General features: G+C 40.7%; 1 protein-coding gene across 1 annotated transcript; it reads right to left on the bottom strand.

Moving 5' to 3' along the window:
* Window positions 1–4225: 4225 nt before the first annotated feature.
* LOC124130915 (F-box/SPRY domain-containing protein 1-like) lies at window positions 4226–21240 on the bottom strand. Its single transcript, XM_046493971.2, has 3 exons — window positions 20667–21240; window positions 11913–11988; window positions 4226–9649 (listed from the first exon to the last, which is right to left on the bottom strand). The coding sequence occupies exons 1-3, from the start codon at window positions 21237–21239 to the stop codon at window positions 9540–9542; spliced, it is 759 nt and encodes a 252-aa protein (XP_046349927.1). The 5' UTR covers window position 21240; the 3' UTR covers window positions 4226–9539.
* Between the last annotated feature and the right edge of the window lie 40 nt (window positions 21241–21280).

The raw sequence follows: 21280 nt of genomic DNA, 5'->3' as shown, positions 1-21280 counted from the left end.
CGATAGTATTGGAGTGAGTGAGTGAGGTGGGTTTAAGACCACTGTGCACTGTACTTCAGTCATATCACGACTTGTCAGCTTAATGTGGGAGGAAAGCCCGAAGTAATGCAGGTCTGAAACGTTTACCACTTTTGTTAAACCCAAGAGCACGGGTATGGTGCTGACAAAACCTAGAAACATAATCGGGGCGAACCGGGATTCGAACCCACAGTCATAGAAACAATAGTTATCATTGTTAATAATTCTAAGAATACTACCACTATTACACCATTCCCAAATTCCTGCATTTTGTATAGCAGAAGTCATCTTCACTGTCAACTACTTGTCACCGCAACAGCACGAGTCAGCTTATAGCTCTTCTGCGTGCAAAGACGGGAAAATCTCTCTTCTTTCCCCTGTGTGCTACAGTGAACATTAACTTTTCACAGTCTCGTTTCTCCGGCACTTTGTCTGTGTAGTCACGCTACAGCTAGCTAAAGTAAGGTCATTAGTTGTTATAATCGAACCACAATCGACACGGGTCTCTCTGGGCCTGAGCCTGATCACCTGATCGAAGTCGCCTCGTACAGCATTAGTTGCTGGGGACCAGTTCTAACCGGAATCGCCACGGATCTTGAGTGAGTGAGTGAGTGTGTTGGGGTTTAACGCCGCTTTTAACAGTATTCCAGTTATATCGCGGCGTGTCAGCTTAATGTGGGAGGAAAGCCCGAAGTGTGCAGGTCTCAGACGATTACCACTTTGGTGAAACCCACGAGCACGGGTATGGTGCTGACAAACCTAGAAACATAATCGGGGCGAACCGGGATTCGAACCCACAATCATAGGTTTCTCGCGTGCCCAAGGGACGCAACTCTGCACAGCGAATCGCGGCGCCTTAGACGACTGGGCCACCCGTGCCCCCTCCACGGATCTTGAGGCATCAAATACTCAATGATACCTTCAAATCTGAACACACATGTTTATCAATTAAACAAAATAGACAAATTGAACAAATGACTAGGTTAACCGAGGAGTGTAGTGCTTACTGTATCACCTGTCAGTGCCATGTTCAATTTAAATGTATACTTATGGGAGGTTCATATATCATTGTAAATAATCTAAAGCTGTTTTAAAGTGGTTTTGGTTTGGTTGGATTGTTGTTTAACGCCGCACTCAGCAACATTCCAGCTATATCACGTCGGTCTGTAAATAATCGAGTCTGGACCAGACAATCCAGTGATTGACATCATCAGCATCGATCCAGGCACTTGGGATACGATCGATGACATGCATCAACCAAGTAAGCGAACCTGACAACCCAATCCCGTTAGTCGCCTCTTACGACAAGCATAGTCGCAATTTACGGCAAGCATGGGTTGCTGAAGACCTATTCTACCCCGGATCTTCACGGGTCTGTAATAAAGTGAATTAGAGTTTGAGTTGAGTTTGCATTGTGAACAATTCAGAAATATCCACACTTATCTGTTTTACACATTGGGCATTAACAGTATCTCTTTCACAACATTAAGGAATGGTCCTGTATCCTTCGTTAATACTGATATGTCTTTTCTCACAGATACAGCTGACGGTCGTTCTACTTGTTACCACCCATGCATCAATAATCTCCAGGAAAACCTGTAAAACCCACATCGGAGTGTGAACGTCGCAACAGAAGATACACTTGCTATTACTTATGGGTTTTTTCTGAGCAAATGTTTGTTTTGGATAAGTACATGCAAACCGTATGTCCTGTCTTGATCATTGCACCAATCATTAACTTGATACTGATGGTTGTACATATTGCATACCATATGCTGAGATAAGAGGACTTGGGGCAATGAGTATCAAGACGGTTGTGTATGTTGCATACCATGTGCTGAGATAAGAGGGGTTGGAGCAATGAGTATCAAGACGGTTGTGTATGTTGCATACCATATGCTGAGATAAGAGGACTTGGGGCAATGAGTATCAAGACGGTTGTGTATGTTGCATACCATGTGCTGAGATAAGAGGAGTTGGAGAAATGAGTATCAAGACGGTTGTGCATGTTGCATACCATATGCTGAGATAAGAGGACTTGGAGAAATGAGTATCAAGACGGTTGTGTATGTTGCATACCATATGCTGAGATAAGAGGAGTTGGAGCAATGAGTATCAAAATGGTTGTGTATGTTGCTAACATATGCTGAGATAATAGGACTTGGAACAATGAGTATCAAGATGGTTGTGAATGTTGCATACCATATGCTGAGATAAGAGGACTTTGACAAATGAGTATCAAGACGGTTGTGTATGTTGCATACCATGTTCTGACATAAGAGGATTTGGAGCATTGAGTATCAAGACGGTTGTGTATGTTGCATACCATATGCTGACATAAGATGAGTTGGAGCAATGAGTATCAAGACGGTTGTGTATGTTGCATACCATATGCTGACATAAGTTGAGTTGGAGCAATGAGTATCAAGACGGTTGTGTATGTTGCATACCATATTCTGAGATAAGAGGACTTGTACAAATGAGTATCAAGACGGTTGTGTATGTTGCATACCATATGCTGAGATAAGAGGATTTGGAGCATTGAGTATCAAGATGGTTGTGTATGTTGCATACCATATGCTGAGATAAGATGAGTTGGAGCAATGAGTATCAAGACGGTTGTGTATGTTGCATACCATATGCTGAGATAAGAGAACTTGGAGCAATGAGTATCAAGACGGTTGTGTATGTTGCATACCATATGCTGAAATAAGAGGACTTGGAGCAATGAGTATCAAGATGGTTGTGTATGTTGCATACCATATGCTGAGATAAGAGACTTGGAGCAATGAGTATCAAGACGGTTGTGTATGTTGCATACCATATGCTGAGATAAGAGGACTTGGAACAATGAGTATCAAGACGGTTGTGTATGTTGCATACCATATGCTGAGATAAGAGGAGTTGGAGCAATGAGTATCAAGACGGTTGTGTATGTTGCATACCATATGCTGAGATAAGAGGAGTTGGAGCAATGAGTATCAAGACGATTGTGTATGTTGCTTACCATATGCTGAGATAAGAGAACTTGGAGCAATGAGTATCAAGACGGTTGTGTATGTTGCATACCATATGCTGAGATAAGAGGACTTGGAACAATGAGTATCAAGACGGTTGTGTATGTTGCATACCATATGCTGATATAAGAGGAGTTGGAGCAATGAGTATCAAAATGGTTGTGTATGTTGCATACCATATGCTGACATAATAGGACTTGGAACAATGAGTATCAAGACGGTTGTGTATGTTGCTAACATATGCTGAGATAAGAAGAGTTGGAGCAATGAGTATCAAGACGATTGTGTATGTTGCTTACCATATGCTGAGATAAGAGACTTGGAGCAATGAGTATCAAGACGATTGTGTATGTTGCTTACCATATGCTGAGATAAGAGAACTTGGAGCAATGAGTATCAAGACGGTTGTGTATGTTGCATACCATATGCTGAGATAAGAGGACTGCGAACAATGAGTATCAAGACGGTTGTGTATGTTGCATACCATATGCTGATATAAGAGGAGTTGGAGCAATGAGTATCAAAATGGTTGTGTATGTTGCATACCATATGCTGACATAATAGGACTTGGAACAATGAGTATCAAGACGGTTGTGTATGTTGCATACCATATGCTGAGATAAGAGGACTTGGAGAAATGAGTATCAAGACGATTGTGTATGTTGTATACCATATTCTGAGATAAGATGACTTGGGGCAATGAGTATCAAGACGGCTGTGTATGTTGCATACCATATGCTGAAATAAGAGGACTCTGAGCAATGAGTATCAAGACAGTTGTGTATGTTGCATACCATATGCTGAGATAAGACGACTTGGAGCAATGAGTATCAAGACGGTTGTGTATGTTGCATACCATATGCTGAGATAAGAGGAGTTGGAGGAATGAGTATCAAGACGGTTATGTATGTTGCATAACATATGCTGAGATAAGAGGATTTGGAGCAATGAGTATCAAGACGGTTGTGTATGTTGCATACCATATGCTGAGATAAGAGGATTTGGAGGAATGAGTATCAAGACGGTTGTGTATGTTGCATACCATATTCTGATAAGAGGACTTGGAGAAATGAGTATCAAGACGGTTGTGCATGTTGCATACCATATGCTGACATAAGAGGACTTGGAGCATTTGATCCATCCTGCCATCCTCTGTATGACCGAAGTTAAAAAAACGACAGACACATCGATGAGCACTTGACTATTTAAGCAGATGTCATTCAGACTGGCATACACAAACACTATGACTTAGAAATATAAAATATACACGGTCGATCAACAGGATCAAGCTGACAATATAATACAAACCTCTTGTTCAAGATCATTTCTGACAAGAAGTCCAGTGAATATGTAAAAGATACATTTACAATAATGAGATGACAGTAAAACAAAGAGGATGTGTTCCAATTTCTAGGTACATGGACAAACAATTTATCGACTGAAATGCCGGGGAATCTAACCCAGGTCCCAATGGGAGCCCAACACTTCAACCCTTAGTCCCGCTGCCCTACACTGGGCATAAAGTGAATGAGTGAGTATGGTTTTACACCGCTTTTAGCAATATGCCAGCAATATCACGGTGGGGGACACCAGAAATGGGCTTCATACATTGTACCCATGTCAGGAATTGAACCCGGGTCTTCGGCGTGACGAGCGAACGCTTTAACCACTGGGCTACCCGACCGCCCCCTGGGCATAAAGAGACAATTATTTTGTCTAAACATACTAAAATGTGAACAGGTTTCACATGGGTATTATCACTATGGACTGCTTGAGTAGTTTAGGAGTCAACACATCTTTTATTACACATTATTCATTTATTTATTTAGTGAGTGAGCCTGTTGGGTTTTACTCTCCTTTTAGCAACATTCCATCACACCATCATTCCAGGAACACCAGACATGAGTTCCACATTATTGTTGGGAGTCAGTCCTGGGCCTTCAGGCTGGTGAGTGAACGCTTTAACCACTAGGCTACCCTATCCCATCTTCACATCCTATAGTCAGGTACAGTTGGGAGTAACACTAAAGGTGATGTAGGTCATAGATTTCACTTCTTACAAGGCCTGGTGCTGGCCAACCAAGGACCGTCATTCAGGTACATGTAATATTTGATCCACAGACACGAGGCACATCTTTTCACACAATAAGTCATCACATATTATTTGATGTTTAAAGCCGCACTCAGCAATATTCCAGCAATATGACCGCAGCCTGTAAATAATTGAGTCTGGACCAGACAATGCAGTGATTGATTTTATGGGCAATGAGACCCACACCGTTGGGACACGATGATCGCTATCAACCATGTCACAGAGGCTGACTACCTGATCCATGAAGTCACTTGTTATGAAGACCATAGGTTCCTGGGAACTAATTCCAACCACCAATCCCCACAGTCGCATCACATCTTGACCCTCTACAATAACTGACAAGGAACACAAACATCATCTTTCTTTTCTTGGATGGAGGAAAGGATTTTGGTTAATTTTCTGGGTAATGACAGAGAAATGTCTTCTGAAAAGCTCTTATTTGTTTGTTTGTTGTTTAACTCCGCACTCAGCAATATTCCAGCTATATGACGGGGGTCGAGTCTGGACCAGACAATCCAGTGATTGACATCATGAACATCGATCCACGCAGTTGGAATCAATGCTAGGCATCAACCAAGTCAGCGAGTCTGACCACCCGATCCCGTTAGTCGCCTTTTACGGCAAGCATGGGTTGCTGAAGACCTATTCTACCCCGGATCTTTACTTAAGATGATGAATATGTCCTCATGCCACTCATGGTTCTAAATGGGAGAGAATGTAGGCCAGAATTACATTAAGGATGAAGCCACTCACTTGAATAGGCCCCTCACTCGCATGTTTTAACACTTACAGTTCCACTGATTTCGTACACCCTATTTCTGGTGACGGCTTACAGCAATTTTGAATACTAATTTCATAGTAGAGAAGGAGCATAAACACAGTCTCTGTACATTCATAAAAAATGATTTTCCAATGGTTTCTGAGAAGACCAGCCTGAAGACCAGATCCATTAAGTTATCTCTTACATCAAGAATTGGTTGCTGGGGATCTTGTTTTACCCCGGAATCCCCATTTAGTCGGAGGAAAGAACCCTGAAGGTCTTTGATCCAAAGGACACAGTTTCCTATGATCTGACTACCTTACCCGTTTCTATCTAGACACACAAACAAATGCATTCATATCAACTTGTTTATAGTCATCTCTGCTGGAACAAACTTATTCCAACTTTTTTTGATGTTGAGAGACTGTAACCATAGTAACTGGAACACCTCCTCTTAATGAAGAAATCACACAGGAACAGACCTTTATCACCAGGTCTGCTCAGAACATAGAAACACACTAGAAATAACATTGTCATCAACTGTAAACATTTGTCAGTACAATCATATCCCCCATGCTTTAAGTTATTCTTTGCAATGTCTTAATATGCATTCTTTTGGAAAGCCATTCTTTTGGAACCTTTATTGCTTTTGTGATATTAATGATGATGTTTCAACAATAGATTTCTCTTGAGTTATTTTATTGAAACTGTTGATTGATTTCAATGCCAGTGCAGGTACACAAAGGGAGGTTACTCATATTGAAAGTTATCTCCCTTTACCAGCTTTCCAACAGCATATTTCACAAACATTGTTCCTGTCTTTCGCATTTTCACATACATATGGTGCATGATGTCATTTATTCATACAGCAAAATCACAAAACCTCAACACAACTTTGACAGACTAATACAATCATGTGTTTTAACACACAGGTGCTCTTTGGTCAATATGTTTTGGTAATGGTCTATTGAGAGAGGGTCTTGTGTTTTGGGCAACTTTGAACAGTATTTCAGTTATATCACACAATGATAACTTCATACAGTTGGATAGAGTGAAGTTTATGGCTTTTCCAAAAAATCACGAGCATGGGTATGTTGTTGACAAAGAATGGATCACACTCAGGGCAAATCTTGGAGTTGAACCCAGAATCAGTGAATCCTGGCATAACTTAGGAATGCAACTCTGTAAATTGAGTTGCCTGAGATGACTTGAAATCCCACCCCCCTCTTGATGAGTAATGACTTTAAGGATATTTTCCCAGTTCCTGAATTTTGATGTCAACTTTAAGGCAAAACAAATGAAAAAAATCAGGATTTACATCAGGGTCATGGCTGCAGATTTGTTTTGTGTTGTATCATGTGACAGATGGACAGAAATAGTTCCAAAAGCTGGCCAAAGTTTCTTTTTAGATTCAGCTCACAAACCAGGCCTCATGTCAGCTGAACAAAGGGAGGCAACTCTGACACATTCAAGAAATACAGTGAAAAGGCCAGCCAATAGGTTTATCATTTCCCCCTATTGAGCCCATGATTCTACTAATACCTCTTTCCTCTCATTCCTTGTAAATGGCATATTATGCTATTATGTGTCACTTTCTGATCAAGTCTAAAAATATATATTTACATTTGGGAGGGCAAGTGAATGAATGTTTACACAGGTTGTCACAAATATCTATGTAACTGTGGCTGGTAAATCACACAAATGATGTTCAAATTAATTCAAGTCATCTGCTCAAGTGTTGATCCAATCAACTGGAACAACGATAGGTTAGGATCCTACCAAGGAATTGATAATAGTTCTGTGGTTTCGGAGACAAAAGAGTGACTTTGTTTTAATGCCACATTGAACAGTATTTCAGTTATATCACAGCATGTCAGCTTGAGGTGGGAGGAGACCCCAGGTGATGCAGGTCTTAGACCTTTACCACCTTGGTGAAACCCACAAGCACGGCTAGGCCTAGGCGCTGACAACCCCCAAAATATTCCCTGCGAATCTGGTATACCTAAGGGATGCAACTCTGCACAGCAAATTGTGGCACCTCAGACCATTACGCCAGCTGTGCTGTCTTTATGGGACACAGAGTGCTTCGCTTAACTTCAGTAGTCATGCCTTGGTATTTCAGCCTAATGTTTTCAGACTAAAATTATTTTTTTCAATAAAATCTAAGAGGATTCATTAATTTTTTACTGTCATTGATGATTATTCTCTGATGGTAAAATTAAACCCCATTTCACCTCACCTCACCTTTGATTAAAGTGAGACGAGGTGACATGGGGTCAACCGTTTCATTCAAGATTATAACACGCATATATAGCGACGTGCATGCACGTGTGTGTGTCTCTGCTTGTACTAGTCCCGACTATTGCCGATTTTGTAATTCTAGCTCACTGTTTAACATGAATACGCCACTCAGACACAGTATACTGACTCCGATGTGATCAGTCCTTGTTCTGTGTCCTTAATGCCGAGCACCAGGAAGGGTAACTACCAACTTTAAACGTCTTTGGTACGACACGGCCATGGATGAAACCACCGTCCTTCTGAGATCCAGGCATATGCTCTATTCACAAGTGGTCCCTTATGATTAATATCAGTAACTTCCTTTGGATTGTCTCTTGAACATTAGTTTTAAATTATTGTATGTCTATTGTAAGCACAGTGTAATTCAATTTAAAAAGAAACTTTGGTAGTGAAAGGGTCTTGGGTATTTTTCATAAATATATGATCGACATATGACACCCTGGATCATCGAGGGTGCCAGACCCTCTGTCCACCTGGTTCATTTTGATGTATACATCTATGGTTGATCAACGTTTCAGGGAATATTTTGGGTATTTTCTGACAACAGCTTTGAAAAATATATAGATTCTATACAAAATGCATTTGGAAACATTCAGACAGACTCAATTTCCAGTGTTTGAATCAGAATACCGGTACTTATTATTTCAACAGGACTTGTAACTCTTTAGAAATAACAACTTTTCGTCCATTTAAATACTGGGGCACACAATCTGACAATGGCTGCAGCATGTACATGAGTTTCCGACACTGAATTTGGACATGAACTACTATGGAAGCAGATGTCAAAGCATAGGTAACTTAGTCATAGAGAAGAACAAATTTCCCACAATGAATCTATAGAATCAGTTGCCATGACAACAACATTTCTAAGAACAATATTCTCACATAATGACACATCTGGAATATATGAGCTTGTCAAATGTGGCATGACAATCACCATAGACAGTTTTGCTGCCTATTTGGCAGGTGCCCCCTGATGTTACTATGGAATTATTTTGGTCAGTTGAGAATCAGCTTTTGACTCTGCACAGCTCTTTCACAGGCAACACCAGATTGCCAGTCGTGATAAAAATGGAATTTTCGGTCTGATCCCTTGATGATGTGAACATCTGTCTGCTGCGCTGTGACGAAAAACAGTTTGTTGCCGGTCACGTGAATAGAATGATACTTTGAGGGCCAAATGAGCCCTTGATGACAAGATGATCACATTCTCTTCTGCTCCTTGGCAAGCACACTGTCATCCATCGCCAATCAGTTGACAAGAATGGAATTTAAGGGCATATGGTGCCCAGTTTATAATATTCACTATCTGCAGAGTCTGTACGGCCCCCCTTGGAGCACGAGCACATCGTCAGCCATCCAGCGGTGGACCAAGGTAAACCATTGAGACTTCCGTGTTGCCATACACGGCCGACACAGAAGGGTAAAGATGTGTGTCTGGTAAACCACGAAAAGCTACTCCTGAAACAAGAAGACAGTCATCAGAAGGTGTGTAACAATTCCTCTAGGGAAAACATGTGGCTTTCTTATTTCAGCCATCTAAATATAGTAGGTTTGACAGGTATTTATTTGTTTTTCTTTTTCTTTTGAAAACTGGAAATATGCAGAATGACAGCAAAAGGATTTGTGAGTGAAATGGGATTAATGCCTCTTTTGTTCAGTAGATCCTGGCATGAGTAAGTATGGGTGAGTGAGTTGTGTTCAGTAGATCCTGGCATGACTAACAGCGGGTGAGTGAGTTGTGTTCAGTAGATCCTGGCATGACTAAGTATGGGTGAGTTGTGTTCAGTAGATCCTGGCATGACTAAGGATTGGTGAGTGAGTTGTGTTCAGTAGATCCTGGCATGACTTAGGATGGGTGAGTGAGTCGCGTTCAGTAGATCTTGGCATGACTAACAGCGGGTATGTGAGTTGTGTTCAGTAGATACTGGCATGACTAAAGATGAGTGAGTTGTGTTCAGTAGATCCTGGCATGACTAACAGCGGGTGAGTGAGTTGTGTTCAGTAGATCCTGGCATGACTTAGGATGGGTGAGTGAGTCGCGTTCAGTAGATCCTGGCATGACTAACAGCGTGTGCGTGAGTTGTATTCAGTAGATCCTGGCATGACTAACAGCGGGTGAGTGAGTTGTGTTCAGTAGATCCTGGCATGACTAAGCATGGATGAGTTGTGTTCAGTAGAATCTGGCATGACTAAGGATGGGTGAGTGAGTTGTGTTCAGTAGATCCTGGCATGACTAAGGATGGGTGAGTGAGTTGTGTTCAGTAGATCCTGGCATGACTTAGGATGGGTGAGTGAGTCGCGTTCAGTAGATCCTGGCATGACTAACAGCGGGTGAGTGAGTTGTGTTCAGTAGATCCTGGCATGACTAAGGATGGGTGAGTGAGTTGTGTTCAGTAGATCCTTGCATGACTAAGGATGGGTGAGTGAGTTGTGTTCAGTAGATCCTGGCATGACTAAGCATGGATGAGTTGTGTTCAGTAGATCCTGGCATGACTAACAGCGGGTAAGTGAGTTGTATTCAGTAGATCCTGGCATGACTTAGGATGGATGAGTTGTGTTCAGTAGATTCTGGCATGACTAACAGCGGGTGAGTGAGTTGTGTTCAGTAGATCCTGGCATGACTAACAGTGGGTGAGTGATTTGTGTTCAGTAGATCCTGGCATGACTAACAGCGGGTGAGTGAGTTGTGTTCAGTAGATCCTGGCATGACTAACAGTGGGTGAGTGATTTGTGTTCAGTAGATCCTGGCATGACTAACAGCGGGTGAGTGAGTTGTGTTCAGTAGATACTGGCATGACTAACAGCGGGTAAGTGAGTTGTATTCAGTAGATCCTGGCATGACTAACAGCGGGTGAGTGAGTTGTGTTCAGTAGATCCTGGCATGACTAACAGAGGTTGAGTGAGTTGTGTTCAGTAGATCCTAGCATGACTAACAGCGGGTGAGTGATTTGTGTTCAGTAGATCCTGGCATGACTAAGTATGGGTGAGTTGTGTTCAGTAGATCCTGGTATGACTAACAGCGGGTGAGTGATTTGTGTTCAGTAGATACTGGCATGACTAAGTATGGGTGAGTTGTGTTCAGTATTTCCTGGCATGACTAACAGCGGGTGAGTGAGTTGTGTTCAGTATTTCCTGGCATGACTAACAGCGGGTGAGTGAGTTGTGTTCAGTAGATCCTTGCATGACTAAGTATGGTTGAGTTGTGTTCAGTAGAATCTGGCATGACTAAGTATGGTTGAGTGAGTTGTGTTCAGTAGATCCTGGCATGACTAAGGATGGGTGAGTGAGTTGTGTTCAGTAGATCCTGGCATGACTAACAGTGGGTGAGTGAGTTATGTTCAGTAGATCCTGGCATGACTAACAGCGGGTGAGTGAGTTGTATTCAGTAGATCCTGGCATGACTAACAGCGGGTGAGTGAGTTGTATTCAGTAGATCCTGGCATGACTAACAGTGGGTGAGTGAGTTGTGTTCAGTTTCCTGGAGTGACTAACAGTGGGTGAGTTGTGTTCAGTTTCCTGGCATGACTAACAGTGGGTGAGTTGTGTTTAGTTTCCTGGCATGACTAACAGCGGGTGAGTAAGTTGTGTTCAGTTTCCTGGCATGACTGAGGATGGGTGAGTGAGTTAAGTTCAGTTTCCTGGCATGACTAACAGTGGGTGAGTAAGTTGTGTTCAGTAAGGTGATAATTGTTATATTCACAAGATCTAAAAAGGTACTCACCTAAAAATTCATAATTTTTTTCAAAAGCTAACGTATTGTCTTCACAGTCTAAAATCACTCGTATCCTCTCACCAACCTGAAAAAATACAAAAGATATTTGTACTTATTCATGATTTGAAGAGCAAATGATTGGGGTCAGCAATGGAACCACTTGTCCAGCTTTAGAAATTGGCACTAGTCCCGTAGTCCTTACCAAACTGCCCAATAGTAAAGGTATCCTAAGGACTAGTAGAAACCCTATTTTAAGGGTTTTGCTGTATGTTATCATTATAAGGCATAGTGGACAAAAACTGTTTGTTTCTAACCCTGCTTTTCGAAGTCTATCTGGTTCCAGTGAAACCTTTTTGGTATTCCTGGCATGACACTGGAAGTTCCTGGGAGTCTGAGGGGACTAGCATATAAAAAGCAATAAATACCCAGTGATTTATCTTGTAAATTAAGTGCCTTTGGCGGGAGTTTTCACATACCTGATTACAGGTTGCACAAAAAATGTCTTCGAAAGGATGGTTGGTTGATTTGTTTGACGCTGCATTCAGCAATATTCAGCTATATGACGGCGGTCTGTAAATAATCAAGGCTGGACCAGACAATCCAGTGATTAATATCATGAGCATCGATCCACACAATTGGGATCGATGACATGCATCAACCATCTCAGCGAGCCTGACCACCCAATCCCGTAAGTTGCCTCTTACGACAAGCATGGGTTGCTGAAGTTCTATTCTACCCCGGATCTTCATGGATCTCGAAAGGACGGACAGAGGGACGGAATACCCCTGCCCTTTTAGGTCCTGGGTAGGTATGTCTAAATGCAAGAGAATAAAATTTGTAAGGAAAACAATAGAAGGGAAGGTTTATTTTTAGTGAGAAGTTTGTAATATAAGCTGCAGAAGTTTGTTCATTTTACCACAGAAATTTGATAATATTACCCCAGTATTTGTCGCTAATCACATCAGCAACAACACTCTCGACCCCAGCCCTTCAAGGCCAGGCCACAAGAACTGATGACATAGCTACCTCATACAATTCACCAGAGGAGTGGTATAACAGTAAACCACCTGCTTAACCATGTTAACAGATGCAGGAGAACTTTCTTCATGCATAACTGATTTCAGAACTGTTTCCCCCATGCAACTACTCTAAATGATCTCTCCATAGCCTCCTCCTCAGCAGTCATCCACAGACCTGGCTAGGAAGGGGCCAGAAATATCTACCTGAAGAAACCATATTTACCCTTCATATTTCGAAATTATTTGTTCTAAGAGTGCCAAAAGCAGTTAACTGTTCCTGGGGTCAGATAGGCACACTGCGGTATATTTTGTAAACAAATTCCTTTTGGGGGTAAAGATCACTTTTTAGCCATTGAGTATTTACTCCAAAGTTATCATTCACATTGGGTTTTCTTTGGGTATTTAATAAGTTTTTACTCCTTGGGTCTAGTCTATAGGGTAATTATATACCGAGTAGACATTTTTGAAAACTATTTCTACTTGAAATGCTGTTTCAGGTGACTTGTAATTTGTATCGACCCATGAAGATCCGGGGTAGAATAGGCCTTCAGCAACCCATGCTTGCCATTAAAGGTGACTATGCTTGTTGTAAGAGATGACTAACGGGATCGGGTGGTCAGGCTCGCTCACCCAATTGCTGGGATTGATGCTCATGATGTCAATCACTGGATTGTCTCGTCAAGACTCGATTATTTACAGACTGACGTCATATAGCTGGAATATTACTGAGTATGTGTTAAACAACAAACAAACGAACAAATCTAATTTGTATCTGTTTGCGAGCTGTCCCGAGTGTCTCATAGATTCACAACAGTGCAATATATGTCTAATTAACAATAAGTGAGTTGAAGAGCCTTGTGTATGCGTTATTCACTGCAGTAGAGTTCATGTGTGTGATACTTGCACTCGGTTAGTAAACAAACATCTGTAAAGAAATATGTGAACACAGCTTTTGTTTGTTTGTTGTTAACGCCGCACTCAGCAATATTCCAGCAAAATTACCATGATCTTTAATATTGAATTCTTTCCAGTGATGGACATCAGAGCCTCAATCTATGCAATACGATATATGGGATACGATAAAATGCATCAACCAAGTCACTAAGTCTGACCACCTGATCTCACAACAAGCATGGGTTGCTGAAGACCTATTCTAACCCGGGATCTTCATGGGTATGTACTATATTGTAATAAAATGGGTTTTAACCCGTGAAGTGCACCACTTGAGCACCTTGATTAAAAATATTAAAAGATTTGCAAAATATCTGTCAACATCCAGTTGGCTGTACACATGCTTTGCAAATCATGCACTCGACTGAAATCTGCACGTTGAAATCCATGTAGTTTGTTAAGTGATTTTGACTTGACTATACATAGACACGTTAGACCAGCCAAAATGTAACTCCTGAATTCCAGCCTAGTTCGTCAAGGGTGGAAATTCGACTTTTATAGTCAGTTAACGCCCTTGCCCCAGGAAGAGTCTCAGGCTCAAGATGGGTTCCCCGTTTGTAGGGACAGCTCATTGATCACAGAATGGGGGTTGTGGGATTGATCATCAGACTGTATATTTTGTAGGGGTGTCATGATAAATCGAAATATCGGTATATTGCTATTGTTAAGCACTTAAGGTCAATAAATCGATTGTTAAATCAGTTTCCGATCAATAGTATCGATTTCAGTTAGGAATATCAATAGTATTGATTTCAGTTAGGAATATCAATAGTTTCGATTGTATTTACCATATAATGCGATTGAGTCACCGAAACACACTCGCGACCACAGCCGAGTGAGGATTAGAGTTAACTGCCCTTGATGCTTAGCAACCAGTCTTTCTTCAAGTAAAATGGCGGAGGGTGACAGTCAAGTAGAGTTTGTGAAAAACTTAGGTTGAAAATTGAGTGTTTGGAAGTCTTATGGTCATCACATTCAAAGGAAACTTCAGTTCCAAGGTTTAATTCAACTCTAAAATCCACCTAAATGATGCACTGAAAAATATCGATATTTATCGCAATAGTTTCTTTCAATATCAATAGTTATCAAAATAGTGATTTCCAGACTAATAGTCACCCCTAATATTTTGCTGGCCCATCCCCCATTTTTATGCAATATTCCTCCAGCCCCAGCATAGTAATTTTTGTCCCTCCCATATTCTCACCAGCTCCCCCTATACTCAATAGATAATAAATGACCAGTCCCTTAACGCACAGTATGAGTCAAGTAAACATCTCAGTGAGTGGGTGAGTGAGTATGGTTTTATGCCGCTTTTAGCAATATTCCAGCAATATCACCATAAATGGGCTTCACACATTGTACCCATGTGGGAAATCGAACCCGGGTCTTTGGCGTGACGTCAATCTCAGTGAAGAGGTGAGGTGAGGTGAGGTGAGGTGAGGTGAGGTGAGGTGAGGTGAGGTGATATGGGGTTTTACGGATAGGATAAAACATGTCAGAGGGTTTAATAAGATTTAAAACATGAATCCAAGGAATAAAAAGAAGGGGCATCAAACCTGAGGATAAGTGTTTTAACTTTTATCCAACTTGGAAAGCGAAACATTTTGTACAACTTCGATCTCCATTGACATTTTACTAAAGCTGATTTCAAACCGTGACAACTTCGATCTCCATGGACATTTTACTGAAGCTGATTTTAAACCGTGACAACTTCGATCTCCAGGGACATTTTACTGAAGCTGATTTTAAACCGTGACAACTTCGATCTCTGGTGACATTTTACTGAAGCTGATTTTAAACCATGACAATTTCGATCTCCAGTGACATTTTATGGAAGCTGATTTTAAGCCATGACAACTTCGATCTCCAGTGACAATTTACTGAAGCTGATTTTAATCCATGACAACTTCGATCTCCAGGGACATTTTGCTGAAGCTGATTTTAAACCGTGACAACTTCGATCTCCAGGGACATTTTGCTGAAGCTGATTTTAAACCTTGACAACTTCGATCTCTGGTGACATTTTACTGAAGCTGATTTTAAACCATGACAATTTCGATCTCCAGTGACATTTTATGGAAGCTGATTTTAAGCCATGACAACTTCGATCTCCAGTGACATTTTACTGAAGCTGATTTTAAACCATGACAATTTCGATCTCCAGTGACAATTTACTGAAGATGATTTTAATCCATGACAACTTTGATCTCCAGTGAACTTTTACTGAAGCTGATTTTAAACCATGACAACTTCGATCTCAAGGAGTGAGTGAGTGAGTGAGTTTGGTTTTACGCCGCTTTTAGCAATATTCCAGCAATATCACGGCGGGGGACACCAGAAATGGGCTTCACACATTGTACCCATGTCGGGATTCGATACTGGGTCTTCGGCGTGATGAGCGAACACTTTAACCACTAGGCTACCCGACCACCCCCGATCTCAAGGGAAAGAGTGAAGTAAGATTGGTTTAGGGCCATGTTTCATCCATGTTGCCATTACAACACAAGATACATATCCCATTTCTACCATTCAGTCCATCAGCCCATTCTCCCAGATCTATGGAAAACTGTGCGGTTACTTTTGCAGGGTCACTCCCAGTAAAAGAATAATACCGTATTCGACGTAATAAGCGCCCCGCTCCAATAAGCGCCCACGGCAATATTTCCTAATATATTGGCTAGTAAACAATCCCAATCAGCACCCCTTCCGATTGATCAATGTACACAAGACTTTTTTTATTCATAACACTTCAGGCTGTTAGCATAAACCACGAAATTTACGATCTTTCAACTCAAAATAATATTCTAATAAGCGCCCCCTATTTCTAATTGTGAGAGCGCCCGGGGCGCTTATTACGTTGAATACGGTATGCTGTGTCAACATGGTTAAGCAGTAGTATGCATTGATTATTAATGACAACAGCAGTCTAAGAGAGTTGTTTTGGTATCAGGACACGAACACGAATACAAATCACCATTGTCCTCTGCAATAATTGATGAGTCACACATATAAAATGGAAGCTTGGATCCTTCACTCAATAACGTTATTCCCTCAAGTAAATTCTGGTTTCCAAAACGCTACGTTCAAATAAAATATTGGCCGAGTTGTTACCGTCACAAAATAAAGATGTTGTTTCCATAGACTTCTAAGTTTCATCAAGTTTGCTTATCGTTTAATGCCAAACTCAGCAGTATTCCAGCTATATGATGGCAGTCTGTAAATATTTTAGTCTGGACCAGACAATCCAGTGATTGACTTCATGAACATCAATCCATGCATTTGGGATACGATGATATGCATCAACCAAGTCAGTGAGCCTGACCTCCAGATCCTGTTATCGTTTTACAAACATGGGTTGCTGAAGACCAAGTCAAAACAGAATCTTCAAAGGGGCATACATGTAATTTAGGGTGAGTATGGTTATATGTTGCTTTTAGCAATATTCTAGCAACATCACTGTGGGGGACACCAGAGATGGGCTTCACACATTGTACCCTTCTTGGGGAGCTTGCCCTAGTCTTCGGAGCGACGGGCAGGATTTAACCACTGAGCTATACAACCGCCCTAATTCATGGTGAACCGACAGTGAAAACCATGATCTGTACTCTCTCTAGGTCTCTCTAGGTCATTGATTGTTCGTTGTTTAACACAGTACTCAGCAATATTCCAGCTATATGACGACGGTCTGTAAATAATTGAGCCTGGACCAGACAATCGAGTGACTGACATCATGAGCATCAATCCACGCAATTGGGATCCAATGACATGCAGCAACCAAGTCATCGAACCTGACCACCGATCCCGTTAGTCGCCTCTTACGACAAGCATGGGTTACTGAACATGCTGAAGACCTATTCCAGACCACTTGAACAGCAAATACAATATTTTAGAATTTCTTCTCAAAGGTAGACATCAGACCCAAAAAATACAGCAAATTTTGATAAAACACTTGATTAGGAAATTACAATTTCACCAATTTGTTATTATTTGTATAATATCTATAACTGTTTAAGGCCACAAAACACAGTCTTCCATTAATGCATTAAAATGCAGTGTCACATATAGCTGAATAAACAGGCTATAAAAATTCTAAATTCTTGACAAAATGATGTGCTCTCCTACAGTGTGTGCCCCAAGAGAACGTAACTTAAAATCCTTGCAACATGTGCAAAATCACTTGCGTTTCGTCTTAGTTCTGACACAATTATTGAATTCACCTTCTGACCTTTTTGTCCACTTGAACAATACTGGAGATTTACATAACAGATATATTGTGAAGTACAGTGTGTTCTTCTAATGCTACCGACTGGCACTTCTGCAGGTGTACAATGGGGATGCACCATACGAAGCGGAACAATCCTGTTGATAAGTACCACTCGCATAATCATGATAATCAATAACGTCCAGTAATCGTGGTAATCCTATTAGTTCAAAACGACACAGATGGATTGTCGTACACATATCACCTAACGCCTAAATGACGATATGATCTTAACTGGGCTAAGACTCACTGAGTGGCGACCACTTCCAGGCTGGGTCTCTGTGCTATTAGCCCTAGGGTTGTGTACTGGCCCAAATATTATATTTTAATACACTGTCATACAGGTACCTGTATCATGATACATACTGCGATACTAATGGGAGCTCAAGTGTTTGACAGTGACTGACAAGCACATCCTATTTGTGAGTGAGTGAGTGAGTAAGTATGGTTTTACGCCGCTTTTAGCAATATTCCAGCAATATCACGGCGGGGGACACCAGAAATGGGCTTCACACATTGTACCCATGTCAGGAATCGAACCCGGGTCTTCGGCTTGACGAGCGAAAGCTTTAACAATTAGGCTACCCGACCGCCCCTCCTATTTGTATACCATGTATATCAAAGTAAAAATTACGATGTCCAAGTCAGCATTGTTAGTTGCCGTTATTTTGTTGTCATGGACAATGGCTAGATAATGAGAGAGAAAAAACACTTCCACATTTCTGCTGTTTTGTCAATAAATTTGGAACGAAAACAGCATTTGTGATTGAATTTATGTCTCATTTGTAGGTTTAACGATAAAAATAATAATATAACTTGTTATATTTTTTTACCCAATTTTCCCGACATACAAATAAATATTTCGCTACATATTGTTTAAAAATGTATTGTACCTTTCCAGTAACACTGCACAGTTCCACTTAGCATGCTTAGTTTCAAAGTTTCTTGTGCAGACACATTAGAACAATTGGAATATTTTCTCATCTTATTTCTAAAATAATAAATTCTTTGTAAGCCAAATTCAAAGTGGCTCCTTAAAGTTTGAAATGGCACCTTAAAAAATATTGTCAGGAGACAAGTGGCATAATTTTGGTGAACCAGGATTTGAACCCATAATCATAGGTTTTGGTGTGCCTTAGCATGCTAAGGGAGGCAACTCTTCACAGAGAATTTTGGCACCTTAGGCAACTAGGCCACCATGCCCCCTTGAGTTCTTAAGCAAGTTGATGTTTACCCATGTGGTACATAAATGTAGGGATTCCTTAGATGTTTAACATTAGCTTTATTAAGTAGATCCCCGGACTGTCATGATTAATTTCGAAGACTGTTATGTATGAAGATAATATATATATACGTATAAGATATGCCATTCAGGTAGTAAGTAATCTTAACCTCTGGGACAATTATCTGAATCAGAATGACTTAGCACTTTCATAGTTTTTAGAGCTGTAACCGACAAGTACCAGAGGTGACACATTATGTCCAAGTGACCCATCAATACTTAATTATTGCAGTTGTGCTTCTTACCATGCTTACCGGTAACATGCCTAACTTACACTGTCTTTCTGTGGAATTCTTCATTGACCCTGGCCAGGCTAACTTGCTGATTCAAGAATAACATGCAATCAGATTTTGCATATATAGCTTTGAACAGTGGTTATCAGGCAGTGTTATGACAAAACTTCCTCACTCTTTGAAAATCTTTACAGGATAACATCAAGCGTTTTATTCTGGTTATCTTTCAGAGAACGTAAAGATTACATTTTGTTGAATATTTACACCTTGACATGCTTAAGATGTGAAAAAATCTAAATATTTGTATTTTGCAGTTGTTTAGCAAATCCTAGTGGAAGCAGTGATCCTTAACACTGATCATATATTTTCCTTAAAAAAATGTACTTATTGAACTCCATACAGCTGTACTGGTAACAGTTATGACACATTTAACGATTAATATAATCTGATAATAAAAAACAAATGCAATTGTACTCAGAAAGCAGTGAAATATCACCAACAGAACAAGTTGCATGCCTGTTCCTCGATACAATCATACATATGAAGTTGAAATATGGTTGTCTCATAAAACTACAATAAGACAGTATATTTACCCTGCTGACATGCCCACTCTTTTTACACTGTTTGAATCATCATTATTTTCACAAAACATGTCATAAGATATCATTTCTATCCATGCTGGCAATCACTAATTATTTGATGACTGGCCTACTTTGCTTGCATGGCCCATGCAAACATTCCTCAGTGAAAGAATCTGTTATGAATGAAAGTCACGTGTGACAGGCATTATGCAGTCCCTCAGCATGTTGCAGGAAGTGTTTAACGAGGTCATCGACACAGTTGTAATTTCATCATCTCCACCATACACTAGATACAAAACAACAACAATATATAGCCAATCCCAAATATATTCCTACACGATCAATGCTGCAATATATACTTTAAGTGACACAAACATTGGTAACTGTTAAACATTTGGCACTTATGAATGAAACTTGAAAGAAGTCCAACCCATACCTGATATTTAGGTGCATTGTTCAATAGAGGATAATTGCCTTGGCTGTCTCCATTATGTATTAAATGATTATCTACAAGATTCCATCCCCAACTTTGATCATCATTTCCTACTAGCGACACATATCCTTGAACTTGCATGGAAGAGTTTTGGGTGGCAAGACCAATAACTGCCACAGTTCCGAGTGGCCCTTCCCACCAAACCTCCCAACAATGTCGACCTGTCCTGAAGCCGATCTTGCCCCTTGCGGCATCTGTGCTTTGTGCAACTGGGTTGCGATGAATTGTAAATCCATTTGGCTTCACATATATGTTTCTTGAGCAGTCGTTTGGATTCCAGGAGTGATAAAACGCACGTAATTTGGCTTTGTAAGTTGGAACATTACTCAACAAATCCGATTTCAAGGCCTCTTCTGCTAATTTTCTCACACAGTGTAACCTCCATACATCGTTATTTTCGTCGTTTAAAAATTTATACCAGTTTTTACATACAAGAGAGCAATTTCTAAGATCGGATATGTCCAAATAAGAAAACAACGTCTCTAGAACATGCGGAGGCAACCTAGCAGCCGCCATGACACTTGCTTATGACGAGAATCAACGTTACTTCTAGAGAC

The sequence above is a fragment of the Haliotis rufescens genome, unplaced genomic scaffold (assembly GCF_023055435.1).
Source record: "Haliotis rufescens isolate VD_foot unplaced genomic scaffold, xgHalRufe1.0.p SCAF_9, whole genome shotgun sequence".
NCBI lineage: Eukaryota > Metazoa > Mollusca > Gastropoda > Lepetellida > Haliotidae > Haliotis > Haliotis rufescens.
This window is presented reverse-complemented; position numbering and strand designations above follow the sequence as displayed.

What these genes read in the sequence shown, in the direction of transcription:
- LOC124130915 (XM_046493971.2), bottom strand. Translation starts at nt 21,239, where the DNA reads ATGGCGGCTGCTAGGTTGCCTCCGCATGTTCTAGAGACGTTGTTTTCT. An exon ending in ACAATGCACCTAAATATCAG is followed by an intron (nt 11,989 to 20,666) that starts GTATGGGTTGGA and finishes GTATTTTTTCAG; the next exon opens with GTTGGTGAGAGGATACGAGT. An exon ending in AAAAAATTATGAATTTTTAG is followed by an intron (nt 9,650 to 11,912) that starts GTGAGTACCTTT and finishes TTCTTGTTTCAG; the next exon opens with GAGTAGCTTTTCGTGGTTTA.